The sequence below is a fragment of the Pagrus pagrus genome, assembly GCF_965226575.1.
Source record: "Pagrus pagrus genome assembly, chromosome: 4".
NCBI lineage: Eukaryota > Metazoa > Chordata > Actinopteri > Spariformes > Sparidae > Pagrus > Pagrus pagrus.
The window spans coordinates 1,412,328-1,430,045 of record NC_140188.1 but is presented as its reverse complement, the minus strand read 5'-3'; the positions used below and the strand labels follow the sequence as shown (position 1 = coordinate 1,430,045).

General features: G+C 47.1%; 1 protein-coding gene across 2 annotated transcripts in view; it reads right to left on the bottom strand.

Annotated features, from left to right (window-relative positions):
• Positions 1–1,716: 1,716 nt before the first annotated feature.
• The window catches only part of plekhg2 (pleckstrin homology domain containing, family G (with RhoGef domain) member 2), a 36,463-nt gene continuing 20,461 nt past the window's right edge, over positions 1,717–17,718 (bottom strand). Inside the window, exons 3-5 of one of the 2 annotated variants that reach the window (XM_084350216.1) lie at positions 13,481–14,010; positions 6,055–6,155; positions 1,717–1,795 (exon numbers count right to left, since the gene is read on the bottom strand). In XM_084350216.1, the coding sequence (XP_084206342.1) occupies positions 1,786–1,795; positions 6,055–6,155; positions 13,481–14,010 (641 nt within the window). In that variant the 3' untranslated portion in view covers positions 1,717–1,785. Of the gene's footprint in view, positions 1,796–2,605; positions 2,752–6,054; positions 6,156–13,480; positions 14,011–17,718 lie in introns of those variants that run through there. The other variant, XM_084350215.1, reaches the window with a different exon arrangement.

The window sequence follows — 17,718 nt, the reverse complement described above, 5'->3', positions numbered from 1 at the left end:
ATTAATGTGGTTTTTATTTGCTTTTGTTTTTATTTCTTTGTTTAAATTTCCTTTTCATTCACTTTCACCATTTAATCGTATTTATTTCTGTATTTCTTTTGTTTCCCTGAACTTTTTTTATTTCAGCTTTTCTGCTTCTTTGTGCAAACGAGTCGTCTGAAATGTGTCACGATAACTTTTAGATTTAGTTTTTTTAGTTCTTTCTTTACCTTTCATTGATTTACCTGACGACAGGGACGACACATGTAGACATCGTTACATCTGAATAAAATGTATGTAGGACAGATTTTGCAGTCCCGGTCCCTGGTTGGGTTTTTAAGGAATAAAACACAGAAGATAAAATAGATATATATCTTTAATTTGTTGGCAGTTTTAGCCCTCCAGGATTTATGTCTCAATCTGCTTCAGAGCTTCGTGATGAAACATGAAATCTAACCTGTAACCACAGTTTATAGAAATGAAAGTGTTGAGATACGTTGACATGAGAAGGTTTCCTGGAGCAGCGGACCTCCCTGCAGCCTCGCGTCTCTAAATCACACAGTGTTTACTGTTTCTGACTCGTAGCGGCTGCCTGTGTAATTCATGGTGGGTATCGAGCTATAATAACACACCTGAGAGCAGAAGTGTAACAGTCCTCACACCAGGTTTGATTTATGGCTGTGAAAGTGCTGCAATCGTCTGAGTATCAGTGTTTCACGTGAGAGAGCTGCAGCCTCGGATCGACCCTGAAGACAGAACCAGTCGTCTCCTCAACAGAATTTATTTTATCTCAGCCTCGAGACAGACGGGTTAAAATACCCGATTCGGTCGCCACAAAAAATGGCCGGAAATGGTCCGACTGAAACGACTCAAACGTCCCCGAGGACTTTAACTGCAGTCCTTCGCTTGGCGGCCATGTTGGCTCGTGATAGCGTCACCTTTCTGCTGCCGGAGGCTTCTCAAAACAAGACATAAGACATTTACCAGAGAGTCGGGCTCAGATCCAGAACTTCTGGAGGAATAAACACCTGAGTCTCATCAGATTCTGCTCTGATCCGACGGGAGGAGAGCTCTGAGATACTTTTGAACTTGTGGGATTAGAAAGGTGATTTATCTTCACTCCTGTTGATCAGCCTGACTGCAGCAGTGATCCAGAGGTGACCTCCAGGTTCTGTACTATGGACTGCTGACTGGAGCTGGAGGGGAAATGGACTTTACTTCATGAACGTAACCTTCCAGAGAGGAGACAGAGAACCAGAACCAGAACCAGAGTCTCTGCTGAGTGCTGACTTCAGTCAGAGTTGACCTGAATTCAAACATTTGCTACGTTTACAGACGAGGTAACGTTTTACAGTTTTCTTCACGTTACGTTTGGTCTCGCTCTCTGACTTCCCTCCTCGCTCTCAGACTTCCCTCCTCGCTCTCTGACTTCCCTCCTCGCTCTCAGACTTCCCTCCTCGCTCTCAGACTCCTGAAGTTACAGCGACAGACGAAACGCAGCGTCACCTCGAGGAAACTCAACAACATGTGGAACAAAGGTCGAGTCGTTTCCAGACGTTTTAACTCAGACGTCTTCGGGACTTTTGCTCGTGACAGAGATTTGTAACGTGGTATTGGTCTTGATCTTCTCGTGTCTAACACTAACTCACGACGGTCAGTGAAACTCCAACACAACCTCATAGTTTCCACTCTGAAGGAGTCGACCTCCTCCTGCTGAAGGTCAGCGCTGCAGCTTCATAAATCTCCAGTCTGGTTTGAGTCCTCCTTCTATAAACAGCTGCTGGGAGACGTCTGATAGATTCAGGCTCATGACTCACTTCATTATGTAAAACACAGATATGAGATAATATGAGAGGCGCGCACACACACACACACACACATTCCTCCTGTGTGTGTGTGTGTGTGTGTGTGTGGTCTTGTATATCTGTAGAAAGGGAGACGTACAGATTATCTCCGGCTGCTCTCAGGCTGAAGGTCAGACTCAGGTTCAGGTGAAGGTGAGAGGCCGAGGAATGTGTGATGTCATCGAGGATGTCAGTGTGTCTGTGTTTGTGTGACATCATGCGGTGTGCGTCGACCTCTGGTTAGCTCGAGGGGCTAAAGGTCGAATGCTAAATCACAGTGAAGGAGGGATCAGAGAGAAGAGAAGAAGAAGCTCCTCCCATCAGCACGTTACACTGTGACATCACCGATCACAGCTCATCAATCAGTCTGACTCAGTCTTGGCCCAGTGCATCATGGGAAAGCAGCACTGATGATGATGTGTTTAATCCCAGGAGACCGTCTGAATGAGCTCTACTCCATTACATTCATCTGACAGCTTTAGTTACACATTACTTTTCAGATGACAGCGTCTCCTCTCCCGTCCAGTGAAAACCACGTATCTCCAGATGTGGTGGTTTTAGAGTTTTTAAAGATAAATTATTGATTTTAAATCCTCATGTGATTATCGATTAAGACATTTTTAAATCAGTTAAATTATCGTCTCTAACCCGGATCGTCTTCATCAGTCGGCGTGTTTTCACGTCATGTCACAGGCGTGCTCTGGTCTTTAAGGAAGTGTTAGACAGCTGTATAAAATAACTTTAATAACTTTATAAGTAATAAACACTTAAAGTTCCTCGTCGTCACTTTAAACCGGTGAGTTCAGGTTTAAACTTCCCGTCCGTCTTCATAACGTTCAGACATCACACCAATTAAATCAGTCGTTACTGAGCACGCTCAGTTTAGTCGTTATTAAGCTTCCACAACGAAACATGGCTCGACTCCCTACTGTAACACACACACACACACACACACACACACAGTCACACACACACACACACACACACACACACACACACACACACACACACACACACACACACTCAATACCAGATGGGTAGACATAACAAGAGCAGAGTGGCTACATCATCCAGCATAGCTCCAACATGACAACACCGTTATATGTGTGTGTGTGTGTGTGTGTGTGTGTGTGTGTGTGTGTGTGTGTGTGTGTGTGAGACCCAGGAAGAGGGAAGGGGGTTTTCTTATTTTCTCTTTCTCGGACAAAGAAAGAAAGAAAGAGACAGAAACCAGGTCAGATGTTTGAGTCCACCTCTGCACGACCCAGAGGGGGGGGGGGGAGAGGTGGGGGGGGGGGGAGGTGAGCTGTAATTACCTCGTTAAGAACTAATTAACTTCATTAACTAAAATCGAATTAACTGACTGCAGAGAGAAAGAGAGAGAGAGAGAGAGAGAGAGAGAGCTCCGTACTCTCTCTCTCTCTCTCTCTCCTTCTCTCTCGCTCGCTCGCTCTGATAATATTTCCCATGAGAACTTGGGGCAGGAAGCCTGATGGAATGAAAACTGTGCTCGACTCTTAGTGTGTGTGTTCGTGACATTGTTCCTCAGTCTGTGTGTGCGTGTGTGTGTGTGTGTGTGTGTGTGTGTGTGTGTGTGTGTGTGTGTGTGTGTGTGTGACTGTGTGTGTGTGTGTGTGTGTGTGTGTGTGTGTGTGTGTGTTGGAACAAACACAAAGAAAGTGAAGTGTGAAAACAGGACTCTCAGCAGGGTGGAGGGTTATATTATGTGTGTGTGTGTGTGTGTGTGTGTGTGTGTGTGTGTGTAGGGCTGTATTGAGAGCCTGGGAAGGAAGCTGTTTAAATATGTCACACACACACACACACACACACACACACACACTTCCTCTCTCTCTCTCTCTTTGTCTTTTCCTCGAATGTGATTTTTAAATCAAACGGGTGCGCTTCATTTCTTCAGTCTCCAGTCTCGGCTGGGTGGGGTCCACCTCTGATTGGCTGTTACAGACCTGATTGATTATTGATATTGATTATTGATTGGCTGATTCACTTCCATGCTTCTGGCTTCTTGTTCTACTTTAAGAAAAACTTTTTCAGCCTCATCCAGCAAACAGCTCTGGTGAAGAGTGAGAGAAGCTCTGAATCATTGTCTCCTTCTTGTAACTTCAGCATTAAATGAAAACAGTAAGTTGTGTGTTTCCTTGTAAAAAGTGTCAGTTTGTGGCAGCATGGCTGTACCAGCCTGTCTGCTTCTGTGTCTAAAGTGCTAAAGTCTGACCTGCCAACATTTAGCAGCTGTTTGAACACACTGTTTACACTGATTTCACCATTTACACTCAATTTATGAAAGAAGAAACATTTTATTGATCTAAACATGTCACATTTTACAAACACACTAAACAGTAACCAGTATAGGCGACTTCTTTGTCCCCAGACTCCCTTAACAAATGTGTCAGTTTAGTGAGTTGTTGAGTTGGAGACACTTTATAAACTGTGTGAAACTCTGTCTCTGACTGATTCTGACTGATTTGTTCCTTCTTGTAAATTCAGCAAATGTTCTGCATGAACTTCTTTCTGTCTTTGAGCAGAAACATGGAGTCTGTTTGTCTCGGTGATGGTTATTAGTCTACAGAGCGAGGTGGTGAGATCACTCAACATGTCCTCCACAGGTACATCCCTCGCTGACGGACGACACTTCCAGCTCTCTCGCCTCTGTAAAAATACCCATAATGCCCTGCGGCAGAGCTGTTTGGCTGCATGTGAACATACCAGGATGGACGGCTGCTCGCTCAAACTAGCGTGACACAGAAACAGGCACTCTCTCTCTCTGAGCGTGCGAGGCAGGGTGGAACAGCACTCAGCATTCCTGCTCTGCAAAACCCGAAGAATCTGGTTCGGTCATATGAGCTCAACAGCTGCTGCACGCTTTCAATCCCCCAAAAAATCCACCAGAGCACTTTCGGTCGTCCCGTCGGGAATCAAACCCGCGGCTCTGGCAGCGCCGGTGCCTTGCTCAGTTCATTTCTGCCTCTGAATGTTTCCACGAGCAGCAGCTTATCTCCCCGTCTGAGTCCAACGTGTCGCCCACAAGATAGTTTCCAGACTCAAATCCGTTAAAGTCCTCTGCAGGATTTTCTCCTTTCAGCGCTGGAACTGGAGTTTTTCACAATTAAATGAAACGTGAGCTAATGCTGCGTGTCCAAACGTGCACTTCCTGTTCACACCGAGCACCACGGCTCTGCCTCAGACCCAGACTCGCTCTGTGGACTCTGGAGGTCCATGTTGGAGGCGTTTCTGCACCTTCATTGTTCTGTGAGCTACATAAACACCCACATTATGTTTTCCACGTCCATGTAGCCGCGAGGGAAACACACAACTGAACTGCTGACGACCAACAACACAACCAGTCAGCTCCGATCAGTCTGTTTCATCTCAGAGCCCGTCAGGGGATAACGATGGATTTCCTGGTTCTGCAGCGTGGAGCTTTAACTTCAGTTGAATTGATCAAATATAAAAGCTGCACATTTGTTCTGTCAGACGAGACCAGACGAGACCAGTCAGCACACGAACAAGAGCCTGGAAACATATTGGATAGAGAGTCGATTCTGAATCAAGTCGTGACACCGACACCAAACTAACCACCACTCAGCTCGACCCGACACTTTGTGCGTTCACATCGAGGTGTCGGGCTTCATGTTCCTCCAGACAGAGGTGTCTCAAACTGAAGGTTATTAACTCAGTTTTAATGTATCATGATGCTTTTCTTTATAACAACCATGAGATATTCACTACTGGTCCTCTGATGTCTCCTTAGACAACCAGCGAGCTAACGTTACACTGTTGTCCTCCTCATCGTCATGATGAAGGGACAGAGAAGAAGAACTTCCTCCACCATGCAAACTGCAGAGATTCATCTTGGACCCCAGAACATGTGATCAGGAGGAGGCAGCGGTCAAACCACCAGGACCAGAACAGAACAAATGTTGATGATGGTTCTGCAAACTTTACGTTTTTCAACTTCAACAGAAACCAGTTGGTCAGTGGGTCAGTAAGACATCGTGCCACAAAGCAGCTGACACGTCACGATCACACATGTTGAAACAGCCTCGGACAGTCTCTGAACCTCCTGTGACCAGCGACCAGTCTACTCTGTGTGTGTGTGTGTGTGTGTGTGTGTGTGTGTGTGTGTGTGTGTGTGTGTCTGTGTGTGTCTGTGTGTGTGTGTGTGTGTGTGTGTGTGTGTGCGTGTGTGTGTGGAGAGCAGCAGGTGAGTTACCTGTTGAACTCGTAGATGTCCTCGATGTTGCAGAACAGCGTGCTGACCTGCTCCGGCTTCAGAGGCAGAGCGCCGCAGTCGATGATGCAGCCGAGATAATCCTGCACGCACACACACACACACACACACACACACACACACACACACACACACACACACACACACACACACACACACACACACAGGATGTCAGTCATCACAGATAAAATATATTGATAATAAGTGACTCAGTTTTACAGGAAACGGATGTAAATCATTGAAGGATATCATGAACTGATCAACTGTTGAGTCAACACACCTCCTCACTCAGGTGTTTGGTGTTTCACTAATCAGTGTGTGTGTGTGTGTGTGTGTGTGTGTGTGTGTGTGTGTGTGTGTGTGTGTGTGTGTGTGTGTGTGAGTGAAACTGGAGCTGGAAATGTTTTCAGTAAATGTTTGATTCTCCGGTTTGATGAAGGTTTTATAACTTTATTATTCACTGCCGGCTGTGATGTACCATGAAACCCTTCTAACACACCTGGGCTCAGGTAGCTCGGTCCATAAGAACCTTGGTTTGGGGACCAGACGGAGGCCGGATCAAGACCAGAGAGCTCCTGTTAATGTGTGTGTTTAAGTAAAATATCCACAGAGCGAGGAGACAAACTGTAACTCTCTGCTGCTTCTCACCTCGCAGCTCGTCTCTCACACCGAACCTGTCAGAGCGAAGCTGAGGAGTGTGAACAGGAAACCACCTGAGCTGCCAGAGAGGCGCTGGCATCAGACAGGAAGTCAAACAGGAAACAACAGAGATGAAAAACAGGAAGTTAATAAAGGAGCCGAGAAAGTGCTGCTGATGATCCGAGTCTCGATGACTGACGGAGGAAAGTGTTCAGAGCCGCAGGTCCATTAAAACCTTAAAGACAAACTCAGAACCAACAGCTTGTGCATTTTATATGATTCATCTCCAACCGACAAACATTTTTGATAAGACGTCGGGAAAATGTCCATCTGTGTTCGTGGGAACTGAACCGGTGTTTTAATCCAAATCATGATGTTTGTCGGGTCGAGTGTTTGAACATAAACTGAAAAACTGAAACATTATAAAACTCCAGTTTCATCGTCTCTGTGGTTTACAGAGACGATCGATGCCAACATTTGTTTGTGGACTCCATCTTGTCATAATCTTTACTTGTCTTTGGTTAAACTCTGGTTCTGATGACGAGCTACAGCTGAACACTGAGGGTCCGACAGGAACAGACCTCCTGAGGACGATCACACGTTGGTTTTGTCGTAATGAAGCTCGAGGCTTCAACCGTCCGTTCTTAATGTTATTAAAGGACAGAGAGGAACAATGTGAATCATATGAACAGTGGAGGAACAGGAGCGATGGGAACTGGTTTTCAGAAATAGTCCTCATTGTTTTCTACACAAACTTTGTCAATAATCTGGTCTGGTTTTTGTTTCCCAGCGGACATTTTTGGGCCTTTAAGCCGCTGAGACGACAGGATGTGGGTCGTGTCGAGTAAAGTCCACTCGCATGAGTCATAACTGCAGTGTGAACCCAAAACTAACCAGATCACAGATGAATGAGATGAAACAGAAACATGAAACTTGGTTCTGACCCGAGAATAAATCTGTGCTCTATAAACCACCGACTTTATCTAAAGACGGACGACGTGACGGCTCAGTGTTCATTCTTCTGATAAGGAGGTGAGACGTCCTGATGGACAGCAGGAGGACGAGTGGACGGACACTCGATACTGCAGCCTTGACGTCATGATCGCAAGATGGAGGCCTCGTTTCTGGGAAATTCTGGCTTCATGTTTGTACAGTGGGAGGAAGTGGAGACGCGTCGCTCGTCTTTATATGAAGTGAAGTCCTGACACGAGAGTTCAGCATCATGCTTCAGCTTTAACTGTCCTGAAGCTCATTAAACTGCTTTGAAAGGCTCAAGCAGGAGCAGAGAAGTGACACGAGTCTGTTAAACGATCGTTACTGGAACTCTGAAGCCGTCAGCGAACAGAACCGGTCCGGCTGCTGCTGCTCTCCAACATTAATCTCTGTACAAACACTGTGTTCTGTCTGAGGTCAGTCGGTCGTGTTGTAATGGAAACTTTAACAAACTAAGATCCATCATCCAATCCTGTCAGAGGCCGCGTGAGGTCATTTCCTGTAGTAACTAGTAATTAGATTACAGTGGAGAGGAGTCAGGAGGGCGAGAGACACGGGGGCCCGGAGAGATAATCAGTCCAGAACCACAAACAGGTTTCACATCACGGCAGAAGTTTTCAGACTGAAGCAAACAGAAGCTGAAGCTCCAACACTCAGACTGACAGAGGACCTGACGGAGACGCTGCCAGAGGACATCAGAACATTTGGACTCAAAGTGACAGAATCTCGTCCAAAGAGGAAAAAGAGAGCAGAATCTGAGGTCAGCCCGCCAGCTTCAGTCCAAATGACGTGTCTCTACAGGCTCACCAACGAGAACATAATCTGATTTACTATAATCTAATACACTGTTTAAAGAGTTCCTCTGCGACAGTTAAAGATTCTGGTTCTGGTCACAGTCCAACATCAAATCAGTGGATTAACATCTGGTCAGCGTCTTTTCTCTGTTTGCTGCTTCAAGATGAAACTCTTCAGAAGTTTATGCAAACAATTTAAACGTGGTCGTCCTGATTGGCTCAGATGTTTGGTGCCAGTCTGTCGACCAATCAGGCCAAACTCCAACAAGAGATCCAGATCCTCCTGGAGGGACAAACACCCGGGCTCACGACAGATTCTGCTCTGATCCGACGGGAGGAGAGCTCAGAGATTAAAGAGTGGATTTATCTTCACTCCTGTTGATCAGCCTGACTGCAGCAGTGATCCGGAGGTGATGACTGTCGGGTGGTTCTGTTCTGTAATGTCGACTGCTGACTGGAGCTGGAGGGGAAATGGACTTTACTTCATGAGCGTAATGTTACAGAGAGGAGACAGAGAACCAGAACCAGGACCAGAGTCTCTGCTGAGTGCTGACTTCACTCAGAGTTGACCTGAATTCAAACGTGAGCCAGTTTACAGCTAACGTTCAGCATGTCCACACTCCCTCGAGCACACAACTGAGCTGCACACAGAACTAAAGTCTGCTTGTTCTTCAGACATTTCAACGCAGAAATCCTGAATATTAAAACTTAAAGAGCTGACGGACGCAAGCAGCTCGACTCGCTCTGCCCTCGACACGAAGCAGCTTTCTGATTGGTCAGAAAACGTGCAGAGAAACCAAACTGGTAAAATCTACAGAGAAAGGTTTTAAGTTCGACTGCAAGTAAAAATAATCTTCTTCTTCTTCTGTCGCTTCTGTTTTTTTCCAAAATTGGACACAAAAACAAGCTCTGTGTGTGTGTGTGTGTGTGTGTGTGTGTGTGTGTGTGTGTGTGTGTGTGTGTGTGTATAATGAGGCATATAATGAGAGGCCTCGGCCACATTCATCACCTTTTAAAGGCAACAGGAAACACACTCACACACTGAGAGAGAGAGTAATGGGGTGAAGACAGAAAGAGAGAGAGATGAGTGAGAAATGAGCGAGCTGAACAGGAAGACGAGGAGGAGAAGAAGACAGGAGGAATGAGGAAGAGGAGGAGGAGGACAACGAGGAAGACGAGGAGGAGGAGGAGAAGAAGACAGGAGGAATGAGGAAGAGATAGAGAGACGATCGGGGAAAAGGTTCGGCTAAAACAAACACCAAGAACGAAGGAGAGAAGCCAAGAAGAGAGAAAAAACAATGGATCAGAGAAGAAAGAAAGAAAGAAAGAGAGAAAGAAAGAAAGAGCAGCAGGAGGAGAAGGAGGAGGAGCAGGAGGAGGGGGAACAGGAGGAGGAGCAGGAGGAGGAGGAGGAGGAGCAGGAGGAGCAGGAGGAGGAACAGGAGGAGGAACAGGAGGAGGAACAGGAGGAGGAACAGGAGGAGGAAGAGAGTCACGTCTTTGTTTGAAACTGGGTCACAGAGACGAGAAAGTTCAGAAGTTGAAGAATTAAAATCTTAAGTGAGGAGATGACAAGTGAGAAATCTGTGGAAACAAAATCAAGAATGTGTCGTGAGTCCTTCTACATGATCTACATGAAGCTGACGGCTGGTTCTGGTTCAGGCCCGAGAGGAAGATGCTGGTCCTTATCAAAACCAGAACCAAATCCACCACGACATCATTTATCCCTCACGGTTCATCCACAGGACGATTCACATCGACCGCTTTACCAACAAGAAAACACCACTTCACACTCCACACACGGGTCGTTCTGCTGCCGGGTTTCAAACTGGACCAACATGGCGGCTGGTACCTGGACGCTTTCTCTGATTTTTACGAATAGTTAGAGAAATCTGAAAACATTTGAGTCGAGAAATGAGTCAGAATCTGTGTAGCAGAACGTCCTCGTTCTGCATGAAGTAGCTGCGAACTGAACGTCTCGTCTCTCCAAACGCCACGCAGTGCTCCCAGAATGCATTGCACGGCTGTGTGCATAGCAAGTGACTAAACAGACAGATGCTGCGCCGTGAGAGATTTTACAGCCGCATCAAAAAGGGTTCAAATGGGATTGTTCTCGTTGCTGACTCACTGACATGAACAGAACCTTCATCTCCATCCTGCCTTCATCAGTGGGCTCCTCTGAGCCGAACCGGGCCTGAACAGAATCAATCAGCAATCCCAACCTGCCCCGACACACACGGAGTAATGGATTAATCACCTCTGGTACTGAAGTATCAAAAGTAACTGAAACACCTGGTCGATAAAATCAATTAGAAGTCTTCTACTTCGGCTCTGACGTCGTACAGTAATCGAGTAAATGTACTTAGTTACAGTAGATTCCATCACTGGTCTGACGCCATGCACACAGCCAGGCGCCGCAGCTCGACCCAGGGGCATGATGGGAAACGCCAGGCTGCCACGTGATCAAGAAGCTGATAACAGTTTCGTTGGATTAAAGAAACGTTGTCCGTGTGACTGCAGCTGAGTTCTGTAAGCTACTCGTGTTCGGACTGAACGTCATCCAGAACTTTCTGTTCCCTCCGTCTTCTGTCACCTCGTCCTCTTCTTTCCTCTCCTCCCTTCTTCTGTTTTTCTACTTTCCCCCTCTCGTCCCCCAGATTGATCCCCACCTCCTCCTCCTCCACCTCCTCCTCCTCCACCTCCTCCTCCACCTCCTCCTGCTCCTCCACCTCCTCCTCCTCCTCCTCTTCTTCTCCTCTGCTCGGGTTTTCTCTTCTCCCCCCCGTCATCTGTTTCTCCCCCCTCCTCCTCCCCCTCAGTTTCCTGTCCCACTTGGCTGCAGGTCAACATCAGGATCTCCGCTGCACCAACGTCTCATGTTCAGCTCCAACACTCGCTCACAAAACTGCAACCAGATCTCACGACCAGAGCGAATGATGGCACTTTATCTGACTCAGAGCGCCTGAAGTCTGCAGCTTCAGCAGAACAGAAAAGAAAAGACAAGAAAAGAAAAGAAAAGAAAAGACAAGAAAAGAAAAGAAAAGAAAAGAAACTGTCGGCACTTTACGAGAAGTTATTCTTAATAAATGAGTTTATAAAAGTGTTGGAGAGGAGCTGGTTTCACTCCTCTTTCTGTGTGTGTGAGTTGTTATTGTTTTCACACACACACACACACACAGACACAGACACACACACACGCACACACACACACACACAGACACACACACACGCACACACACACACACACGCAGGCCTATTATGGTCGTCGGTTCAGATTCCCAGTGAGCGTGACATCATGTAGCCTCAATCAAAACCAGACTGCAGCAAAACCTCAAATACAGAGAGCAGCAGGAACCGAGGCTTACATTACACACACACACACACACACACACACACACACACACACACACACACACACACACACACACACACACACACACACACACAATCTATCAGACCTCATCAGGAGAGAGGAATTCTGGGATTGTAGCTGAGAGTTCACCGTGTTCACTGAAGGTTTTTTTTAAATTAAAACTGATTTTTTTAAATAATTCACTAATGAACCTTTTTAGCGACGACGGCAGGGCGATTCTGAGTCGGGTAGTTTGTCCGTGACCTCTGAGTGCTGCTGGAAACAGAGCCGAGAGTCAGGAGGGATTAAGCGACACCAACGAAGAAGAAACACGTGGTGATGACAGAGAGAGACGGAGAGGTGGAGGGTCGTCCTCCGTGAAGGTCAGAGAGAAGAAACTGACAGACAGCTGATAGACCTGATGACAGCCAGTGTGTGTGTGTGTGTGTGTGTGTGTGTGTGTGTGTGTGTGTGTGTGTGTGTGTGTGTGTGTGTGTGTGTGTGTGTGTGTGTGTGTCATGGCAGAGGATGAAAGCAGCAGTAAATTCTCTCTTTTACTTCAAAAGGATGTTTCACACTCCAGTCAGACAGATGGAGGCACAGGCACACACACACACACACACACACACACACACACACACACACACACACACACACACACACACACACACACACACACACAGCCAGGCTGACTCTTGGTGCACCTGGACCAATGATGGATGAACCACACACACACACACACACACACACAATCAAACAACCAAGTCAGCAGATTCTTACTGAACTATTTTCTCATTCAGAACTCCCTTTGAAAAAGATCATTTTTCACCCACTTTAAACTTGCATCAAAAAGTGTGTCCGACACATTCCTCGAATAAAAGTGAAATACTGACGACGGTGCAGTCGGTGAAACTGTCGGTTATTAATGATTCATTACGTGTTTTCTACACGTCGTCTCCAGCAGCTCCTCACAGAGCTCAGCTGCACTTTATTAATAAATCAATACATACACGTCATCATCCAACTGTAAGTCTTATATCAGCAAGCATAAGAGTGTGCAGACATGCTAGCAGCTCTGTGAGGCTAACACGCTAACACGCTAACATTTACCACCTTCAACGTCTCAGTTTAGTGTTTCAGTCGTTTACAGTTGTTAAAGCAAAGTAAAGAAACCAGTGCAAACTCTCTGAAACCTGAACGTCTCATCTGTGGTTCAACTGTGGGCGGAGGTGTGTGTGTGTGTGTGTGTGTGTGTGTGCGTGTGTGTGTGTGTTAGGGAGGAGTCTGCTGTAGCCCAGATTTACTGGCCAGGTGTGAATGCCTCTGGGCCAGTTTACCTGCAGCTGGCCTCCACACACACACACACACACACACACACACACACACACACACACACTCACAGCTGTGTACTGTACTGCGGCCTCTCCTTCCTGTTTCTATTTATTTGTACATCAGAACCGCAGCAGCATTCTGATTGGCTGAGAGGTTTGTTTAACGAGGGCACGTCACCTCAGTATATAAAGCCATGGTTTGGTTACCGTGGCAACCAATCAGCCACCAGCACCCACCAGATGTTAGCCTGTTGTTGAAGCTAACACTGATGTTAGCCTGCTGAAGCTAAGTGTCTTACCTCCACGATGCTCTTCAGATCTCTGACGTACGCCTGCTCCGTCTCCACGATCTCCAGCATGACTCGCTCCAGCCGTGACAGCTGTCTGGGCGTGGCCACTGCTGCCGCCGCCTGATTGGCTGCATGTCCATTAGTGGGTAAACCTCCACCTGCCACTCTGGTAACACAGACTCCGCCTCCTCCTCTTCCTCCTGGCGTGACGAGGGGAGTGAGGTCCAGGCTGATGTCCGAGCCGTTCCTCTTGGGCGTGGAGGACGATGACGATGATGAACAGGCGTTGTACGTCGGCACGGCGCCGTACGGCAGAGAGGAAGAGGAGGAGGAGGAAGAGGAGGAGGAGGAGTGGGAAGTGTCCTGCAGGGAGACGGAGGAGGCGGAGGAGGAGAGGGAGAGGGAGGCGGGACGCTCGCCATCCGAGCAGACGGTGTTGACGGAGGTGCAGGAGGAGGACGAGGCTCCTCGCTCGCCAGACGACATCATCCTACCCACAATCCCACTCAGAGACGACACTGAGGAGGGACGCTTGGCGGCTGCAGAGACACAGACAGGAAATGATTTAGTTCATCAGCTGTTTTCATCCTTTAAAGACAACAAAGAAATTCATTTAAGAAAACTTAAAGGAAAAGAAAAAACATCCGTCGCATCGTTCCGCTTTAATCTAGCAGAGAGAAAACAATCAGGACGGGACGCATCAGAGGTTAAATTAACGCGGCGTTCATCACTAAACACACGGAGAACTGAAGGTGTCGCTCTGGTTCTTAACAAACTGGACTCATCTACTTATTGACCTCTGAATGAACACATGAATCTGCAGCTGGAGACGGATTCAGTCCAACATGAAACTCAGACACAAACACAAAATATGAAATAAACAAAATGAAACAAACGAGGTGCTTCATGGTGAAACCTGCTCTGAATCATGCTGACAACAACAAACACTGAGCTGCTAACAGATTACAGACGGTCAGACATGCACATGTAATTAAAGTTGATATAACTAAACACATCGGTACAACACAAGCATAAAAATACTGGTTCTGGTTCTTAAAACCTAAAATATTCCAATTTTAGTCACCAAAATACAACAATGTTAGCATTTATCATCATGTCAGGTCTTTACATGGCCTCAGACGGAGCGATTTCAAAACCAGAGCTGAGTTTCAGAGACTTCGGTTCCTGAACTCTGGACAATAGCATAAATAATAACCTGCAACAATAATCTCTGTTTCTCTTCAGGGATCGTGACGATGATCCAAATGTCCTTTAACAGAACTTCTTCTGTCCAGGACGTCTCAAATGTAATATCTGTGTCTCGTCCTGATGTCTCACTCCTGCTGTCACTCTGAGGACGAGCATGAATGTCAGGAAACAGCAGACTGTCAGAGCTGTGGGCTCATTACACTGTACGTACTGTAAGAACCTGTGAAACCTCAGGGAGGAGATCAAGAGAGAGCAGCGACAAAACGTGGATCTGCTGAGAAAACTGGGAGCTTTGGCCAGCGCAGCGTGGTGAGGCCGCACAGCTCATACTGCATTTATCTGTTCCTGCGTGCTACAAGGCACAAACACAGAGAAACGTGAGGAGAGGAGAGACGCTCTGCTGTCTGAAGAGCTTCTCGTCACAGAAACACAATTAGGAAACAAAAAGAGGAAGTTCTGACCCGAAGTCACAATGAAATAATGCTTCTGTTGTCATCCAGAGGTGAAGCAGCTGAACTGAGACCACAAGAGGACAGAAACAAGAAGTGACTGTCATCCTGTCTTCTGGCTAACATGCTAACATGCTAACATGCTAACTGAAGCCTGTCTGACAGAGCTGCTCCTGACAGCTGCTGCAGGCTGCTTCAACATGTTTACTCATCCAGCTTCATTGTGTTGCACCTTTAAATAAAAGACAGATGGAGACAGACTCACAACAAGTTTACACAGCTGGCTCACACACACACACACACACACACACACACACACAACATGTGTGAAAGTGTGTTTCCATCCAGACACCTGCGCCGTTAAACTGTTTCTGCCGGCTAACACAAACTCACAAACTCAAGAACCTCTAAACCAGCTCGACGGGACTCCTACCTGCCGATCAGCTCCGTGTCTGACACCAGAACATGTGCCGGCCCGGCCCGGTCTGTCAAATGATCTTCTAATCGTTGAATCAAATTAAAGGCGCAACGACCTGCAGCTGTCTTTATCAGAGTCAACAGGAAGTGTGTGTGCAGCGGAGTGAAGCATCAGATCACCACACAGACACACACACACACACCTCTTCCTTTTTTCATTCAAACAGTCAAACAACAAGTCAACACAACGACGAACACACACCGCTGAGTTTTCTTCTCTACTCAGGCATGAAGGTACCAAACCTGGCAACCTCTTCACAGCCCATAATAAGAGTTTTATTGAGCGTTTCCTGGGTTGGTTCATATTTTCTTTGACTCATATTTAAAAACGTGATCAGATGGTTTCAGTCTGCAGACAGCAGCACACCTGCGTCTGGCTCTTTAAGCTTCATCAGTGTTCGGGCCCCAGACGGCCCGGCAGCAGGAATGTTTCCGAGCCGAGTGTAAATGAGAACATTTTCCTAAAAGCAGCCGTGAGGCCGGTTCCTCCTCCTGTCGCTGATGTTTCAGCTGCAGGAATCGGTCCAGCAGCTGTAAAGTGCACGTGGTGCGTTCACAGGCAGCGTGTGGTTTACAGACCTGTTGTTCTTTGTTCCACATGAAGAGGCGACGTTGGGTTTAGAAAACCACCAACATATCTGGTGAAACGTGTCGGATCAGAACTCAGAACCTGTGACGCTTATTTTATTTAGTGTGAACTGGATCTCTGAACAAACGCTGATCGGTGCAAATATTGTTTCCAGTCTTAACACGACGATGATGCCAGATATGGAGGACGTGGAGCAGGTCGTGACATGGACCTGTTCGGAGGTGGAGGTGGAGGTGGAGGCAGCTGTGGACGGTGCTGGTCTGTTTGGACCTCAGATACACTGACACATGTGGATGGAGAATCTCTTCACCAACGTAACAACCTGACGACTAACATCACGTCCAGCACTTTCACATTTCTGCTTCTGTTCAAACTGTAGCAGAACTGTACCAGACGCGTTCATCCGGCCCACATACGGTGCTGAGCGATGGCACCTGGGCGGCCCCAGCACGGCCACATGAACTGAAAACAAAACCCAGATCTAGGCCAGATCCAGCCCACCAGAACAAAATGACGTGTGGCCCAGATTCAGGCAGGTTCTGGTTTATTCGGTTCACTCTTGGCTGACATGTGGCCACGGTCCCAACCAAGCCCGACCAGACCTGACCTCCATTCTTTACATCCAAACCCGACTCGGGCGGCTGTTACCATGGTTACAGCTCGTTCAACACACACACACACATAAAATAAATATAATAAACAAAACATTTTAGATCCACAGTTACACTCCTGCCCGAACCCGACCTGAACCCAGGTCCTGACAGTTTTGGGTCTGGTCTCCATGTTCTAGTGTGTGTGTGGTGTGTATGTGTGTGTGTGTGTGTGTGTATAAACCAGCATAACACACACACACACACACACACACACACACACTGAGCAGCAGCAGTTACAGCCTTATTTAGCCATGGCATTCACACACATGCTTCAGCTCAGTCGACAGAAAATGGGTGAGTCAGTCGGATGTGTGTGTGTGTGTGTGTGTGTGTGTGTGTGTGTGTGTGTGTGCGTGTGTTCATTCATACATCCTGTCTCTCTCTCTCTCTCTCTCTCTACAGAAATCTGAGCTGATGTTCAGGAGAGACGTGGACGACTTCAGAAACAGGAAACATGAACTCAGCTCCACTTGAAACACGTCTGTTTTCAACCAGACTGTCCCAGAACACGTGGATCAGAACCACAGACCCGAGTCAGCAGAACGATCATATGAGGACGACACTCTGAGACCAACATGCTGAAGCGTTTACGTAACGAGCTGCAGGATCCGTCCTCGAGCCTCCTGCTTCTTCTTCTCCTCTTATCAGTCCGGCTCTGATCCGAGACAAAAACCCAGCCTGACATCATCCTCGTGGTATTAACACTGCTGACCTCATCACCTCATCATCGTCATGACATCAGTAAAAAATCCCTCTCCTGCCTCCAGCTCATCTCAAACTCTGCTGCCACATCACAGCGGTCCAGACGTCTTTCAGCACCGACTTTAAGAGTTTATTGATTACCTCCAGAACCCTGAGAGGCCTGGATCC